Raw genomic sequence first — 17,988 nt, 5'->3', positions numbered from 1 at the left:
CTTATCGACTAGCTGTCAGAAAGTCATTTTCAGACGTAGCCATGTGAATAGCCTTAAGTCTGCCCTCTCATCGCTCTCTGGATCTGCATGTACAACACACACACACACACACCTCTCCCACTCCGCACAGGGTTCAGGGAGAGGGAGGGGCAGCGTGAGGCTTTTTGGGGAGGACATTGGAAACTTTTGGGAACTTGCATGATTTGTGCCATTTTTTTTTTATTATTTTTTTTACCAATCAACAACTAGGGAAATTAAGATTTATGTTCCAAGTCCCTCTATGGATTTGTGCATTGCTTGTGAAACATATATTTGATCCTTTCTAATTAATGCAAGCATAAAAAGGTGGCATTGCTTTGATTTGTATTCAATACAAATCCAAAACACATGGATTCAAGCAAGGTCTCATTTGCTCAGTTTTTTAATCCTGCTTGGCTAAGCAGAATTTCCAATGAGGACAAAGGGACACAAGCAAAGAAAGCCAAGTAACTGACAGCAATGAGACACTTTAAATCGGTCAAATGGCTTCTTTTTTTTTTTTGCCAGATGCTTTAAAGAGGTCATGTATATAGCATTAAATTTGAAAAATCAGTAGGATATTAATTGTATGTTGGGGAAATGCCTGTTAGAGGGCAACTTTAAGAAAAGTGTAGCTATTAGTAAATATTGATAAATGTCTTACAGCATTATTTATCAATAAAATTATTCCCATTGCGAAACCAGTCAGTTACATTAGCCTTAATTTGTCACAATATGACACTTAAAGGGGGTTTTGAACTAGCAAATTTTACAAAATACAAACTTTTCAAAAACAACAATAGATTTTATTAAAAGAACAACTGAAATCATTGAAACACTTGATTTCTAAGTGCCGGTCTATTTACTAGATTTCTAATTGGAAATGTCATAAATATAATAATGTGGGAGTGTGTGTCTATGTATGAGGATGTGATACAAGGACAACAAAACCAGGTGGTGACTCCGTTCTTGAAACAAGATGGCTGCTGTAGCCGTGACATAGGAACATCTGTGTGTTGGTTAAAAAGATCAGGACAAACTGAACTCATGATGTCTGATTCAAAATTTAAAAAGTTAAATCTAACTCTCTGTAAAGTTCATCAACATTTACCGCTGCGAGCACAGCGGCTCGATTAAGTTTGAATCGCAGTAATTTTTCATTTTCCCATTCTGCTTCCAGGTCCCTGAACTACGGAGGAATAGGAGCTATCATCGGCCATGAGCTGACACACGGCTATGATGACTGGGGTAAGAATGAAAACCTCTCTGTCCATGTTTTATTACATAAACAAACGTTATTTTTGCCATTTTTTTTTACTTTGCAATCCTCACTGTGCTTCTTTATTATTTACTTATAACTTTTGATCCCAGTCAAAAACTACCATGATGCTCATTCGATATCCGCTATTCACCTAACAATCAATTGGACAACATAAGCCTCTTAAGATGGTGCATTGTATGCTTACTTGCAAAATAAAGGGGTTTAATCTACAAACAAACTAAGGGGAACTTGCATTATAATCTGTTCTCCAAAATCTGGAGTGACAGCATGTCTGGCAGCTCTTTGACTGTGGAAAAAAGTTATAGATTATGCTGACTTCATGCTACTATTCAACATCCACCCTCACTTTTGCCCTTCATCTTAGTGATGCAATGGTTCATGTCCCTAGGGGGCCAGTACGATCGCTACGGCAACCTCAAACAGTGGTGGACTCAGGAGTCCTACAGAAAGTTCCAGAAAAAGGCCGAATGCATCGTCAAGCTCTACGATAACTTCACTGTATATAACCAGAAGGTGGGTTTTAATCCATACAACACAAGTAACACTGACTGAAAATGCATTTGCTTTTATTTTATAATACAGTTAATATTTGTGCATACCTCTCACTGAGATATAGTGATTCTATTTGTTGAAATTACTTGGTTTCAGATGGGTATCAAAATATGCAGTACTGTAACCTCAATTTTCCAGGCAACTGGTCCTAAATATCAGTTCTATTGAGCTTCTGAGTGATCACTTTTTTCTTGTGACCATGTTCTGTCACGTTGGAAAATATTCAGACATCACTACATTATATTGATTCTCAGAATTTGAGCCAATCTGCTGATTCAAAGGACATTTTTTTACTAATTAAATGTTTTTAATTAACTGAATTCAGCTGCATTTCATTACAGTTGAACTAAACTGAATCAGACTGATCTGACATACTTCACATTGAATTGAATTCAACATGATGAAGAGCACTGGTCAGAGGACTCAACGCCGGTTGCATGGCAGCCTCGCTTCTGTCAGTCTGCCCTCTGACTTGATGAAGTAATATACAAATGCAGGCGAGTTCCCACTATAAAATACGTAAATATTCAAAAATCCCATTTAGAAAGGATTAGTTCATCTTTGTACGTCTCACAGGGTTTCACTCCGTTCTTGATGTTTTTCTTGGACACAACATGGTTTATGCTGCCTTGCTGTAAACAAGACAACTATCTGAAAGCCTTCATTTCAGTTTCTATTCAGACTATTTCGAGCAAGCTCTGCTCTGGTGGGAACACACTGTCATAGTGGGGTCATCTGGAAGAAATTGTTCTTTTATTCGTTGCTGCTCCACTTCTTGATCATCTTGGAAAAGTTCTGTCACGTGTTAAATTTGTAGCAGCATTTTCTTTATATGCGAGACCTTTTTTGTGAAGTGGTAAAGGCTTAACATTTTTCTTTAAAGGTTACTATTGTAAACAACTATCATTATCATCAGCTGCTCATTCCTACTTATGAATGTCTCCAGCTGTCAACATGGGAGAGAAAGTGCAGACCATGGGCAGATCTGCGATGTGAACCCATGATCTTCTTGCTGCTAGGCAACAGCGCTGCCCCATTTCTAACTGAAGATGCTGATGATGCTTTAAGGACATCTGTTCTTTTTATAGCAATCTATCAGTGATTAGTTTGATAAACTGAACTCAGCTGGACTGTCTTCTGCTTTTGATTGAATTCAAGTTAATAGTTAGCTCACTATTTTTCACCAGGGTAATGTTGGGTTTTGAATGTTTTTAAATAAATCTCTGACTTAGAATGATTTGAAATGCATTCATCTTATAAATCTACACATCTACAACTAAATTGTGCCAAACTGGCAAGACAACATTGGTGTCACTGCAAAGCATTTTAGCCACGACTGCATGAAGTCAAAATTAGCTAACTACTGTTAGCTTAGGAAATAAAAGAGGAAGTGGTTCCAAGAAAGCACAATATTTCTCCAAGAACTAATATGACGACACTTAACAAAAGAGCAATGTCCAATTTATTGCATCGTTTTAAAATTACAAAATCGGAACAAAAACATCTGCTCTCTGTTTCATCCTGCTTCCAGGTGTAGCTATGTGAACTTTACTCCATTATACACAACATGAAGGTTTGACATGTAGAGTCAAAGTGACCTTTGACGTGAGTCACACAAAATTGCAAGCCCCACTGGAGCACTTACCGGTGTTTTGTAGCACAGATCTGCTGGTCGGAGTGAATTTGATATTGCAGTCCTTTTTACTGTTTATTAATCTTCCGTCCTTCCTGTGTGTGCAGGTGAATGGCCGCCTGACATTAGGAGAGAACATAGCCGACATGGGAGGACTAAAATTATCGTACTATGTAAGTAAAGTCCTGCGTTTGGATTGAATTATTCTTTATGAACCACCCTAGTTTGTTTCATTAAATGAGGAAAGGCTGAACTGCACAAGACTCGAGATAAAAGATCTGATCTAGTTCAATTTCATTCCGTCAATATTTGAATTTCCTTAGAAAGAGAAATGTGGATCAAGTCTCCACTGAACTGAGGAGTATTTAATGCTGGTAAAAACAAAAGTTAATCCCCCTACGGTTACATAATTCACATACGGTGCTGTGCAAAAAACATTCATACCTCTTTTTCCACTAATATCATAAACTCTTATAACTCTTTGGGATTTTATGTAACAGATAAACACAGAGTGGCACATAATTGTGAAAGAAATACAGGTTTTTCAGAAGAATGGGGTGCATTTTTATTCATTCTTAATTACTTTGACACCTCTAAATAAAATCCAGCAACACCAGTTGTCTGCAGAAGTTACCTAGTTCCCAAATCAATTCCGCTTTTGAAGGATTTAATCTCAGCTTAAATTCTGTGAAGAGAGAATGCACCTCCAACTTAAAAAAATGTGGTAAATGGTCACAAGTAGTAATTTGTCAAAACTACTTTATTTGTGTTTGCTTAACTTGACAACTTAATAATCAGAATAAATTAAGTTGGATAAGCTAAATGTGATTCGCTGAGACTAATTAGTGTAACGTAAGTTGGATCACCTGTTCTCTTTTCTTTAATGATTGCAGCAGTTCTGTAAAGGCCTTTTAGGTTTGTTAGAGTACATTAGAGTACAAACAAACAGCATCATGAAGAACACAATAAACAGGTCAGGGAAAAGGTTGCGGAGATAGAAGAGTGGTAAGAAAAAAACAATAGTTGGGGGGAAAACCCTCTTTGCAGTTTTCTAAAAGCCGTGCAAACGGGATACAAATACATCTCACGCTTTTCAATTCACAATTCCGCACTACTTTGCACAGATTCATCATATAAAATCCCAGTAAAATAAATTAGCATGTATTTTGTGGCATGCTTGAATGTTTTCTGCTACATCCGTTTTCTTACTTTCCTTTGAAAAGTGAGAAACATTCTTAACATCTAACTCGAAGGTTATTTGTTTTTCTATTTCCTGGCAGTCATTATCCCTTCACTTCTCCTTGCAGGCATATCAAAAATGGGTGCGGGATAACGGTCCAGAGAGGCCCCTCCCTAAGCTAAAATACACCCACGAACAGCTGCTCTTCATAGCCTTTGCACAGGTGAGGAAGTTTGTCTGCGGCTCTGTTTTTCTTTACATTTACATATCAAATCATATCAGGTGCCACTCTCAGCTGGAGCTGGAAGGTAGAGGACAGGTTGTAGGTGTCACACACCAGCATTAGCTGATAGATACATTAAGTATTAGAGGGATTAAATCAGCAGAGCCTTGATGACAGCACGGTGTCTCGGAGCGCTAGACCACCCCTGATCCTTTTAAGTATTACGTGTCATCATTGAAATTCAGTAGTTTCATTGAAATTCATAGCTTAATGTAACCGAGGCGGAATCTGAAAACACTTAAGAATGCAACGTGGTGTGTTTAGGCTCATTTTTTAAAACTCCTGCCCTGGGGGAAGTGTTATGAAAATCAGGAATATGTGCTTACATTCATTTGAAATGTCATATGCGAGTGTGAATAAAAACGCTTGAGGCGATGCAGTCACCTCGAACAAAATGAATCCGACCCTCCAACCTGCACAGCAGGCCGACACACGGGTCTTATAAACATAAGACTCATTAGGTGTAGCTGCAAAACCAAAATAAGTTCAGAGAAATGTGATCATCACAGCATGACGACTTTAAAAGTATTAATCACAAACAAATAGCAGAGTTTTATTCCATTTGATTTGTCGTCACCTAGGAAAAAAGTCAAACCACACAGTTACTCAGTGTTCGACTGCATCAACAATAGAAAAACGTGAACCAGAGAAAGCTGGATTAGATTATTTTTTATGCCAACATTTCTGTACACAGAGGAAATTTAGAAAGTATTAGAAAAAGAAAAGAAACCTTTAAACTAATTATTTTTTATATTACAGTACCATGATCCCACTCTGAAATTTCTAGACATAAAAGCTATATCTTTGAAGCTAACCCTTGAGCACATTTTTGTATTTTAATAAAGTGGCACACAGTTATTGATATCTCTAAAATCCTTTTTAATATATATTTAAATATTAGATGAGCATTGTTATCAAATTATCACTATTTTATGTTGATCCGAATTCTGAGATCTAAGTAGGAACTACTGTCTCCTGACTTCTTGTTTCTCTGTGGTATAATTATGACATGACACAAAGACCAGTTTCTCTCAGCTGCTGGCTGCTGAGCTGAACGGTGACACTTATTTATTTTTATCTTGCCATCATTCACAAACTAATAAAGGTTGGCAAAACTCTAAGAGTTTAGATTAGACTAAAGTTTATTTTATAGGCATCAAACACCTCAGGTGGACGAGGCATGCATATTCTTTCAAGAAATAAAGCTATTTTTGTTGATCCAACTCTTTGAAATACTCTCTAGTTGTTGCCTCAGATTGTGTGTTTTTTTAACATGTAAAAGAACCCTAAAGATGCACTTTAAAGTTGATCACAATTTGTTGACTTTGGCTTATTTTCCAGCTTCAAGTACTGACCATAGATTCTCAGAGGACCTCAGGCCTTTCTTGGCTGTGGGTCTGAAGTCTGTTTCTCATCGTGGTGCTTCATTATGACGGAAGATACTCAAGATAATCACCTAATTGCTTCTGGATTGTTTCTGGTCTGCCCTGCTGGGCGTCTTTATCCCACTCTTCATTCAGCATTGTGTCAGGCTACCTCACAACCAGGAACATTTAAACTTCCTGCAGCGTTTCAATCTTTAATTGATGTCTTTCTTAATTATTCTAAGCTGAGAAATCTATTTTCCATGTGTTAATATACATCTAGCCGCTCTTCACATGTGACAGCCTTAACTTTTGGCCATGTATGAACACTTCTCTCGTCAACTTTTTGCTCGAGTCCTGCCTTTAAAAAACATCATCCACTGAAGGCATAAGAATTTATCACGAATGCAGAAAAGCTGTTTAAAACACCATTAAAAGTAGTTAAGTAAAAGCACAGCAGAAAATATAAAGAAAAGCATAAAGTGACCAGAACTACAGCTGCAGAAGCTCTGGTATTTTTTCTAATTTATTGTGGCACAGGGATGCTTATAAGGTCAATGCAATAAAACTAACTGTAATTACATGCTGTATTCTTTTTATAGCTTTTCCATTTCAGTTCTGTTCCAGCCTGTAGCTCTTGATATGTATATTTATTTTATATGATCACAAATAAAAAGAAATAAAGCTCGCACTATACAACCGACACAAAAGCTGTTGGAAGAGTGATGACATGGTGTTTGGAGCACTGACCTTTGACACACACTATGGCCACACAAGGCTAAAGAAAAATCTCCGGGTTTTTTTTTTTTCTTTTAATTGCATGATTCCAGTTTTTTAATATTCTATGAGCAAAAGGTTTACACCTTAGAGTTCTCAGTTCATCCCTTTTCTGAATTGCCAGTAAGCCGCCACAGAGTTTTTTTGAGATGTCTTTAAAAAAGTTAGTTTTTTTTTTAATCAAGAAAACAGCTTCTTCTCTGTTGACAGCCAGTTTGTCATCTTAGTATGGGTTTTAAAGTTGCTATGTAGAAAAACCATTCTTAAGGCAGACTGTGATTTAAAAGTCTTTCATACTTTCACTGCGTTTAGGTTTTCTAGCTCCAAAGTGATATAAACCCTTCAAGCCACTGTTGTGTTGTTTTTTCTGTCAGAACTGGTGCATGAAGAGAAGATCTCAGTCCATCTATCTGCAGCTGCTCACTGACAAGCATGCACCAGAGCACTGCAGGTGACGTTTTTATCAAATTTTGGTTTTGAATAATAATTCTGCTATAAAACATTCATGTGCAATGTGATATTTTACACATCCCGGATCACTTTTAACTTCTTTTCTTGTGCCGTTTGCTTCCCCTGCAGGGTGCTCGGCAGCGTTTCCCAGTTTGATGAGTTTGCCCGTGTTTTCAACTGTCCCAAGGGTTCTCCGATGAACCCTGTGGAAAAGTGCTCTGTTTGGTGACCCGGTGACCCTCGATTTTCAAGATCCAAACAAAACTCACCGTTTCGTCAGACATCACATTTTCCCGCAGCTCATCAGGGAGGAAACAGTGTTCAGACCCTCTGCATATGGAGCCACATCATCATCACCGTCAGTGACTGAGTACCACTGGTCTCACCAAGCATGAGTCATGTGACTGTAGCTTGTGTACAAATATCATGTGATTATAAATATTTTTCTATGTTTACATTTATTTTGAAATCATCTATTTTTCTATTTGGCAGATATCTCATACATTATGTTTAGGATTCATAGAGTTTTGTTTCAGGTTAGGCGTTGTGTTTTCTTGTTTGTTTGAGGGGTCTTTGTATGAAAAAGGCTTATTTCATATGTAATGAAAAAATAGTCAATTTAGAGTGAATATGGATTTGTAGCATCTTGGTGCCAGCCAAACAATCAGGAAGTATCCATCTGCAGGCGTCACTCTCAGGCTCACTACCATTTCCAGTTCATAAATTGTTTGCTCTCATGCCAGGAAATTAAACCTCATAGTAACCTCGCTGTGGCTAAATTCATATTTTTATTATCCTCCAGAGAAAACACGTTTACATACACTATGAAAAGATGCGTACACGTTTTTTTTGTTGTTGTTTTTTCTCACTGTAAGGTATTAGAGCTCACTGAAGTTTTTCTGTTTTAAATCAGTTAGGATTAACAAACTTATTTCAACTCACTGCAGCATGGAAGATATTAAAGAATTTGAAGAAACCCAGACGATGTCATCCGAGTTAAACATACTGTTTAGGAAAGAGACGGGTTCTGTGTCCAAAAGATGAGCGTAGTTTGGTGTAAAATGTTTGTATTGACCACAGGAGAAAAGCAAACCTGGTAAAGATGCTGACTGAAGCTTGTAGGAGAGTCATTATCTGCTGTGAAATGAGTCCTGTACCAGCATGGGGAGAGAGGAAGAATCCTCTCCTGAAGCAACTAACAAAAAAGAAAAAAAATTATAGTTTGCAAATGGACTGAGGGACAAAGATTTTAGTCCTGTGACCAGTGAAACCATCCCAACTGTGTACCACAGAGGTGGCAGCATCATGTTGTGTGTATTATGAGACAAGTGCACTTCATACAATTGATGATATTTTGTAGAAAGGACATGAGTAAATATTAAAGCAACATCTCAAAACCTCAGCCTGAAACTTAAAATTTGGTAGCAAATGAATCTTTCAAATTGATATTGTAACTAATTTTATACTGACAATTAGTTACAAAGTAAGTTAAGAACATTAAAGTTTTGGAGTGGCCATGTGAGGGACCAAACTCAAACGAGGACAAACATTTGTTCAAAGTAGAAAAAGTTTCAATTTTAATACTTCAAAAAATTGTTGACAAAACATTAAGATTTAAAGCAAGAATAAATCAAAGAATAAACAACAAATTTGGATCCAAATGAACTGAGGTCAACTGAACACAACAAAAACTGACCTGACAAACAGAACAAAAGGCTGCTTAAATAGGGGTGGAGTAACCCAAATCTACCACATGAGGGAGGTCTGATCAAAAGAACAAAATAAATACAAAAATAAATAAAGCATTCTATAAACAAATAAGGCAAAATAACTTTAACTTAGCACAAACAATAAATGAATATTTTAAGTGACAAATTAAATAATAATCATCTTGGAGTCTCCCCCTTCTGTCTTTCAGTAATTTGTAGATGGTTTACCCCCAGGCTCCTCCACCAGCTGCACCTTAAAAAAACACAAGTGAAAATAAACCATTCAGACAGACATTAACTAAAGTGTGCACCCATTAGAAAATATATGTCTAAATGAAATATCTTAAACTATATTAATAAGAAATTAATACTAACACTATGTGGTGGTGGTAGAAGCATCCACCACAGGCCAGTAGAAATCCCTGATTTCAGTGGATTTGCAGACAGTTTAAAAGAAAGTGTCTGGGTATATAATATGTAATAATAATAATAATAATAATATAATGAAATTGGCTAAAATTCCAACAAACTATAGTGAGCCTCATGGAAAGAACCCCAAAACAGTTTAAAGGCAATTCCACCAGATACTAAACAAATTCATGCAAACCTCTTATTTTAAAGTTTGTTTGTTTTTTTATTATTATAGTTTTTAGCAAATAGAAATAATAATAACTGGTAACCGTAACTGATCTAAACAGAAAAAAGTTAGTCTAATTTAACAGTTAAAAAAAAAAGTTCTTTTTTTACATTTGTATGTGAATGTACTAAAGTACTTTGAACGGATTTATCCTGTCCAACACAACAGAAAATGACATAATGCGGATTGTTTGGCCCTGGAGTCGGGAACCTGCAGTTATTAGAAAACATTTGCGTTTTCTCGCTCTGGGGTTGGAATTTAACATGTGTTGCAGCGCTGCCCTCTTGTGGCCACGGAGAGCAATGGTCAGTGTTCAGCTCGTCTCGACTGTTGTAATTAATGTTTGCCTGCATTGGTCTTTCGTTACCGTGAGTGTTTGTAAGATTTTTATTTTTTAAACCTGTTGACTCATGCTGAGTACTTTTCTCAGGATTTGTAGCAACACGCAGCATCAAAGAGAGAAATCGTCTCTTCAGTCCATGGTGCCAAAACAGAAGAACTATTGGAGGTCACATGTTACATGTAACTCATCACAAAACCCAACACCCTGTACAAGAAAGTCCAACTGTAATTATAAAGAATCATACATTTGTACACAGTGTTACTTTTCTATGAAGAATTTGTTAATGCCAAAACAGAAGAATGATTAGACTCTTTGTACAGTGAAGACGTATATCAGATGTAACGGTTGTTGAAGTGAGTGCATGTTTCCATCCAGAGCAGCGTTGAATCCTGATCGATTAACATGGAGGATCACACATGCGCCTCAGTGTACAGCTGCTAACCCACGTGTGGCTGCTCTCCTTCCCTCTCTGTTGGTCGCTGTTTAATGTTCTAATAAAAGCAAAGGCTCACTCACCGTGTCCAGGTGGTTAAATAACTGCGTTTTCATCCAGGTTCTCAAGCTCACTCTGATGTTTTAGTTCACATCAGAGTGATGTGAACTAAAACACTTGGCTTAACATTGTCAGGCATTGAAAGTTCACCTCTCCCACTCTGCCTCTGGATTGTTTATGACGTGCAAAACCTGCCAGAAATCAATACAACACAATCTGTACAAGCTAGGATGTTGTCCTATACAACATACAGAGCCTTGCATAAGTTGTTACACCACAATAACTTTTTTTTCATATATTTTTGCAACATTACATAAGAAAATTGCAATGTATTTGAGCTGGAGTGGCTCTTCATTATTTTAACCCATGTCGTTAAGAATAATTGTGAAATGTCCAAAGATCCAGCGAATATGTTTAAACATAAATAACATAGCAAATGCAAGTTTGAGCAGTTTTATTCGTTGAACAAATACAAATATCTTTTTAGATCTATTTTTCTTGTCATTAGGTTGAAATCTATGTGTTTTTAATATAATTTATACAAAAATAACATCCCATAGAAGAAAATGTATTCATCCTCTTCTCTTTGCCTTGTTATAAAACTAAAAAAAAAATAAGTAAAGTGGTTGTTCTTTAAGAATGACAACATATTTCATACTCTTCTGGATTAAAAACGATTCTGTTTGAGAAAAGTTATCAGAGTATTCATTACAATAAAATAGCAGTAACTTCATAAACACGTTCTTACTGTCACTGTGTAACATCCTTCCTTTAGGCCCAGGTTTTCCAGTAGCAGCACAGACGCAGTATTCAAAACAAATGCATCGATCGACTGATGGTCAGTAAATGTCATCACTTTTAATAAAGTAACAGATTTTCAAATTTGCCATTCAGAAACATTTAAGTGTGTGAGCACAAAGATGAGGCGACACAATTTGCAATAGTATAAACGTTTAGTTATTTTTTATTTGTCACAGGATGCTATATAAAATCAGCATTTTTTTTACCATCTATTATAAACAAAGCAAAAGTTGGTAAAAAAAGTATTTAGTCTTCCTGTCTCCACCGATCTGTGTACTGCATCAGAAAGAAGCAGCTCAGTCAGCACTATGGATTTTTAATAGATTTTGTGGAGGTGTGCATATTTACACTGATGTGTAAATCACTCATCAAATGATTCCCTACAAATAAGAGACTCAGTATGGAAGATTAGGTTTGCAGAACAGTGTTTGGTGGCATAATTTCAATCTAAAATCACTGCCATTTTCTTAACCAGGATAAAACACCTGCGTTGTTTCTTTATGCTTGTGTTAAAATAGAAACATGACTGATTTCTGTTCAGGCTTCAAATAAAAACTTTTATATATGGGAGCATGCATCTCAGATCTTCTGGAAAATAGTCGAGAAATTGAGTTTTAGGACCTAGAAAAAAATTGCAGGGTTTTTTTCTCATTTTTTTCTCATTTTAATTGTAAAATTTCTCACATTTCCTTAAAAAAAAATAAGTGTGCAGAATTAGAAATGATCTGATGCTCCCAGAAGCAGGTAACGTATGGAATCCTTTCGAAATGGTATTTCATACAAAGAGGAAACCTGATGACTTTAACCGGGACTATTCCTACCTTGTCTTTTTTCTTCAGTACTGAACGTAAATCTAAAATCCTCCTCTTGTTTATCATTTTGTAGTTCATAGGTTGGAGCCCATGACCAAATAAATGCAGATATAAAATGTGCTTTGTTTTTGCGTTCTTGTATGAATTTCTCCACATCACCATAACCACCAATGAACAGACAGTGACCTTTGACACCAGCTCCTCTTTCATAATCAGCTCAATTTGACTGCATTGTACTGTAAGGAGATGGATTGACTTGAGAAGAATTTGGAGCTGAATATCACCACAACTATGAATTCAGAAACATTTATGACAACTTATGAAATAGCTCTCTCTAATCAAACTGAATTGTGGATTATTATGCACCATTATAACTCAATAACACATTTTAGGACATACGATGTCTGGATTTAAGAATATCGTATCAGCGACTGGTTTGCAGCAAAGTCAGATGACATTAACTGTTTTTTTTTAAATCAGGAATTTAATTTTAAACAAGAAAAAATGATTTTTAAAAAACTAATTAACCACAACCCATCTTATCTGAGAAACCTGCTGCTTTAAAATGTAAATCCAGTCTTTTCTCACATTGTTTCATGAGGATTCTTTTCATCAAAAAAGGGAAGCCAAAAGGAACGTGCAACAGCAAACCCAAAATCTTATCTTTCAACTCAACTCACAAAACCTAAGACAGACATAAAAAGGAAGAAACAGTAAAGCTAAAAAGAAAGCAGAGCAGACAAAAACAAAACTGATTACTGAAACAGTTTCAGTTTTGCTTCAAGAATTTTAACAGGTGCTGTTCTAATAAGCAGCCATAATTTACCAATAACTAAAGAATTGATTCTGGTGAATTGATTCTTGTTTTCAAAAACAAGTTGTTATTGGTCATAAAGAGGGTCTGCTAAGAAACTCTGTGCTTCTGTTTTATTCGTCACACCAGGTGAAGACGGAAGCAGCAACACCACTCAAGAGCCTTCAGCGCCTCCCGGTGGTGAATCGGAGTACGTGCAGCCTGCCGGAGGAGATGATTTCACTTTCTGTTTCGGAGAAACGTGATTGAACTTTGCGTTGACGTTTCAAGACAGTTTTCCCCACTCTGAACAACAGCTGTCGATGGAAAACACAGAACCAACCCGAACCTGTGAAACATGGTAAGAACTGACACAGAGCCGCATTGAACGACGAGTGATTTAAGTTTTGATTTATTACCAACATAAATAGCCTGAATAATAATACGGATCTTTGAGGTGTAGATAGAAAAGACGCCTTGGTTTTAGAACCAGTTGTTCACGTTTTTATCTTATCTCAGCCCAACATGAAGTCAAATGTTTGAAAGCATTCCACTTTCAATGCTTTGAAAGTTAAATGCATTGTTGGACTAAGAGGAGCGCAGGTGCAAAAAGAAAAGTTTCACTTCAGTGTGGCCTAAGTTTGAAATGACATATTTGGAGTCGTTGGGTAACTTTTTCAGTAGTTCAGTGAAACAGCTGGTCAGAGTGAACAATAACTTAACTTTCAAGTCTTAAATGATTTCTACCCCTCTGATCAGAGGGAGTCATGTTGTTATGACACTGTAATAACTCCTGACTCCACTTTTAGGCTTACACGATATAACCCTGTGGAGCTTTCGGTTCTTGATAAGAGAACTTCCTGGTTCAAAGACTCTCAATCTTTGCCAGGTCATAAAATAATTTAAAGTTATCTTTAAGTATTTTTCTCGTGAGCTTGTGCTTTTTTTTTTTCTTTTAGCCACAAGGAGGTGGCAGAGGCCAACTTCCCTCTGCATGAGAGCCACTGCAAACGATTTTTGAGTGTCTGTCCTGACTGTGATGAAGCTGTCCCCAAAGACCAGCTGAGCCAGCACAGAGAGGAGCAGCACACCAAGGTGATCATCCGCCGAGGTGTATAAACTACACCACTTTGTTTTTTTTCCCAACATTTTCCCTGCACAATGACGCTTATGTAGTTATTTCCTGTCGAACCATTTCTGTCCATCTAAAGGTGAAATGCTCCAAGTGCAACAAGAAGATTGAACGGTGTCACCTTGAGGATCATGAGGTGAATTCCTTTTGAACTAATAAGAAGGTTCAATGCAATGTCACGTGGAGGAACATCTCACATACATCCAGTCTTGCTGCTTTGGACTGAAACTTTTATAAAAAGTTGAGGTTAAAGAAGTTTAGGGCCAGGAATGAGATGAAAATACTGTAGATGATATTGCAACAAAAGTAAAATCTACGGTTTAAAAAAAAAAAAGCTGTATCTTTGGGATCTCTAACTCTACATGAACCTTTTGGTTCACCTTGACTTTAACTGACTGAAAACTGATGGACTTTGCTTCAAAGTCCAGTTAATGACTAGAATTTACCAATTGAAGTGAACTCTCTTTATGTTTTTCAGTGTAAGCCAAGTATACTTCACTATGCTATTCCTAAATATAGTTTATAAAAAGTAAACTTCAACTACTTTAATTAAGTAGTGTAATATCAGTCAGAAAGAACTGCTTGGATATTATTTGGTAACACTTTATTTGAAGGGCCGTAACAGGTGTGCATAAGACTGACATGACATTGTCATAAACATGACATAACACCTGTCATGAACATAAAAAAGTATTTATGAATGTTTATGACTGTTGTCATGAAGTGTCATTCGGTAAATAATGACACTTTTAATGCAAAGTTGCTCTAAAAGTTGCATTGAAAGTCCATTAAAAGTGCCAACGTTGCATGATTTTGTAAATTATAATTTAATGCAAAATTGGCACTTTTAATGGACTTTCAATGCAACTTTTAGAGCAATTTTGCATTAAAAGTGTCATTATTTACCGAATTATTTTTCAAAGGTTAGCTTTGTCTGTATGGATGGACTATTATGATCTCACTGGATGCAGGTCTTAGCCACCAGCATCAGAAAGCTCATGCAGACTGTTGGGGGTTATTTGAAAGGACACTTTCCTGTCAGATAACCATACAGAGTGAATGTATCAGCGTGTGCGACAGAGCAAATGGATCTTTCCAACTGTGCCCTGCTTCCAGGCGGAGGAGTGTCCGGAGCGTCTGCAGAAGTGTTCGTTCTGCGAGCTGGAGGTGCCGTGGAAGCAGCTGGAGGAGCACAGTGTGGTCTGTGGGAGTCGCACGGAGCTCTGCAAGGACTGCGGTCACTACGTCAAACTGAGTGACCAGTCAGAGCACAGTTCAACCTGCTCAGCTGCCGATGAAGAGGACTCGACTCAAACTCTTAGCAGTGCATTAAATACAAGTACTGAAATGGACCAGTTCGGCCCTGAACTCACTTAATGCCCGGAATATATTTTCCTCCTGCTTAACCTGAGCTTTTGCTTTTTTTTTTTTTGTCTCAGCGGAGAACAGAGTGAGCTGTAGAAACTGTGGGAGATCATTTCTGGAAAAAGAGATAGACCGTCATGAGGTACGTTAAACATGTTCCGTTACATTTCCTTGAGAAATTGTGAATTGGACCAAACTGTGTCCAATTCACAGTTTGATCCAATATGAGTTATACAGTTCATAATTCATATTTTGTCATAATATTGTCATAAACCTCAAGGTAATGTGTAATTGTGAAATGGAAGGAAAAGGATGTAATATTTAACTTTATTTTTAACAGGTAAATATCTGAAAAATGTGGCATGTATCTGTATGAAGCCCCTCTGAGGCAGGGCTTTGTAGAACCACACTTTGCTCCAACTCCATCTGCAAGTCTTTTGGGTTATGTCTCCACCAGCTTTGCTCAGCTTCAATATCCCTGGTCACCACAGCATGCTACTGCCACTGCCATGTTTCACACATCTAAAAAGTTCATATCTGACCAGATTTTTTTTTCCATTGAGGCTAATTTACCTTTGGGCAGGTATTAAGCAGACCTTTTATTAGTCCCACATTGTAAAAATAATCAATACAATTTATGGTAAAAAAAAAAAAAAAGTTAAATATCAATAGTTAATACTGTAAAATTCAAAACATAATATTACCATAGAAAATGCATTTATAGCCTCAGGAATTCACTTTGACACGTATCTGTGTCTGTCTTCCGTTCTCACATGCAGCTGAGGTGTTATCAAGAGCTCTATCAAGAGGTTGACACCAAAGAAGAAAAGTGGGAGGATGAAGATGACTTATGCGAACAGCAGAGTCAAGACCAGCTGAGAAGTGCTTATAAAGCCACTTCCCAGTCACATATGTCAGGGAGACAGGGTCCGTGGGTCAGTGGAGACCAGGACCAGATCAGCACCTGCCCACACTGTCACCTGGCCTTGCCGCTCCCAACTCTGAAATGGCATGAGGTAAAATTCCTGAATCACACAGGTTTTTTTTAATTTATGCTAAATATTTCCTTTGAACAGTGTTTTTCTTCTTTTTCGTGTTGTAGGCAAAATGCAGAGTCAGTGTTGTCTTGAAAGCCAGAGAGGGCTAAGGACAGAGAGAAGTCCTATGAATGGATCTCCTGAGAATAATGAGCAGCACAAAGGCCATCCATTGTCTCAGCTGCCATCTTAGAATGTGTGTTTACATTTGTTTTGTAATTTTTATTCTCAGCTGAATCATCTCTTATGGGATATTGTATAATTTCAAGTCATATGAGTGTCGATGCTGACGATGTATTGAATAGTATGTCTGTACTGGGATGACGGGTGTGAAATCCACAGTGTTCTGCTGCGTCAGCACTGATGACCTTATTGCCTTGTTTTAGTTATTCGTAAGTAATGATCTGAAGATGAATTTTATAATGCTATTTATTCCCCAATCAAATCCCTCAAGTGACTAAATTGTAATTAGTTACATTATTCACAAAAAAGGCAACACGTTCAGCTTTAGCATCTCCAATCACGCCTTTCCCCAGCTGAGTTTTATCTTCATCACTGCAGACAGAGCTCCGCATGGCAAAGCATGAGATTAAGTAGTTATTTTGTCATTGCCCCGGCATTCGAGTAATATTTGTGTCAGTTTTGTGGCACGCTTAAGATGTATATATTAACTAGAGCATACACTCATGCCTCCAAATCTTATGACATCACTAGGAAAAATAAAACAAACTTTCTAGCAGCCTGGAAAACCTGGAAATCAAATTTTGTAATGTATTTGCAATAGTGCCATAGAGACATCAGCTTCCCTGTTGTTTAAACTTCTGACATTCAAAGGAAAGTGTGAATTCATCCTGACAGAAGAAACACTATTTGGTTTCATGATATATATTTTTATGAATACGAAACTACAAATAAAAGAACCCATTATTGTGAATTTTGTGTACTTTCATTATGTAATTTCTTTAAAAATTGTCTTTTAAAAAGTCAACAACTACTTTGGTCTTTTAGTTTGTTCTAATATGTTTGGAGCATAAACTGAACTACAGTAGTTCACATTCCATACCCAACTGTCATATTTACACACTCACTGCAGTTTTATCTATTTTCTGTTTCTGCTCAATGTATTAAAAATTTGTCAAAAGTCTTGTCTCATTAGATTTACAGTGTCCTCTGCCAGTGATTTTTATTAGTCCAAATCAAAGTAGTGATTTGGAAGGGATATTATGCATGTTTATAACATTTGTTAACATTTTCAAAAATTAAAATCTAAAAATTGGGTTCACCTGTGTGTAATTTGGCAGAATGTCAAACCATGCATCACCTTCCT

General features: G+C 36.9%; 2 protein-coding genes across 2 annotated transcripts in view; both read left to right on the top strand.

Moving 5' to 3' along the window:
- The window catches only part of ecel1 (endothelin converting enzyme-like 1), a 58,073-nt gene extending 47,334 nt beyond the window's left edge, over positions 1-10,739 (top strand). Inside the window, exons 14-19 of the mRNA XM_008426178.3 lie at positions 1,199-1,266; positions 1,689-1,813; positions 3,593-3,658; positions 4,793-4,888; positions 7,464-7,540; positions 7,669-10,739. Of these exons, the coding sequence (XP_008424400.1) occupies positions 1,199-1,266; positions 1,689-1,813; positions 3,593-3,658; positions 4,793-4,888; positions 7,464-7,540; positions 7,669-7,768 (532 nt within the window). The 3' untranslated portion in view covers positions 7,769-10,739. The remainder of the gene's footprint in view (positions 1-1,198; positions 1,267-1,688; positions 1,814-3,592; positions 3,659-4,792; positions 4,889-7,463; positions 7,541-7,668) is intronic.
- Positions 10,740-13,235: 2,496 nt separating this feature from the next.
- Positions 13,236-17,595, top strand: xaf1 (XIAP associated factor 1). Its single transcript, XM_008426176.3, has 7 exons — positions 13,236-13,488; positions 14,087-14,222; positions 14,339-14,395; positions 15,376-15,598; positions 15,699-15,766; positions 16,404-16,640; positions 16,727-17,595. The coding sequence occupies exons 1-7, from the start codon at positions 13,451-13,453 to the stop codon at positions 16,769-16,771; spliced, it is 804 nt and encodes a 267-aa protein (XP_008424398.1). The 5' UTR covers positions 13,236-13,450; the 3' UTR covers positions 16,772-17,595.
- Positions 17,596-17,988: the final 393 nt, after the last annotated feature.

Source organism: Poecilia reticulata, chromosome 13 (genome assembly GCF_904066995.2).
Source record: "Poecilia reticulata chromosome 13, P_reticulata-male-v2, whole genome shotgun sequence".
In the NCBI taxonomy this organism is placed as follows: domain Eukaryota; kingdom Metazoa; phylum Chordata; class Actinopteri; order Cyprinodontiformes; family Poeciliidae; genus Poecilia; species Poecilia reticulata.
Note: the sequence above shows the minus strand (reverse complement) of the source record. Positions and strands in the feature narration are given on the sequence as shown.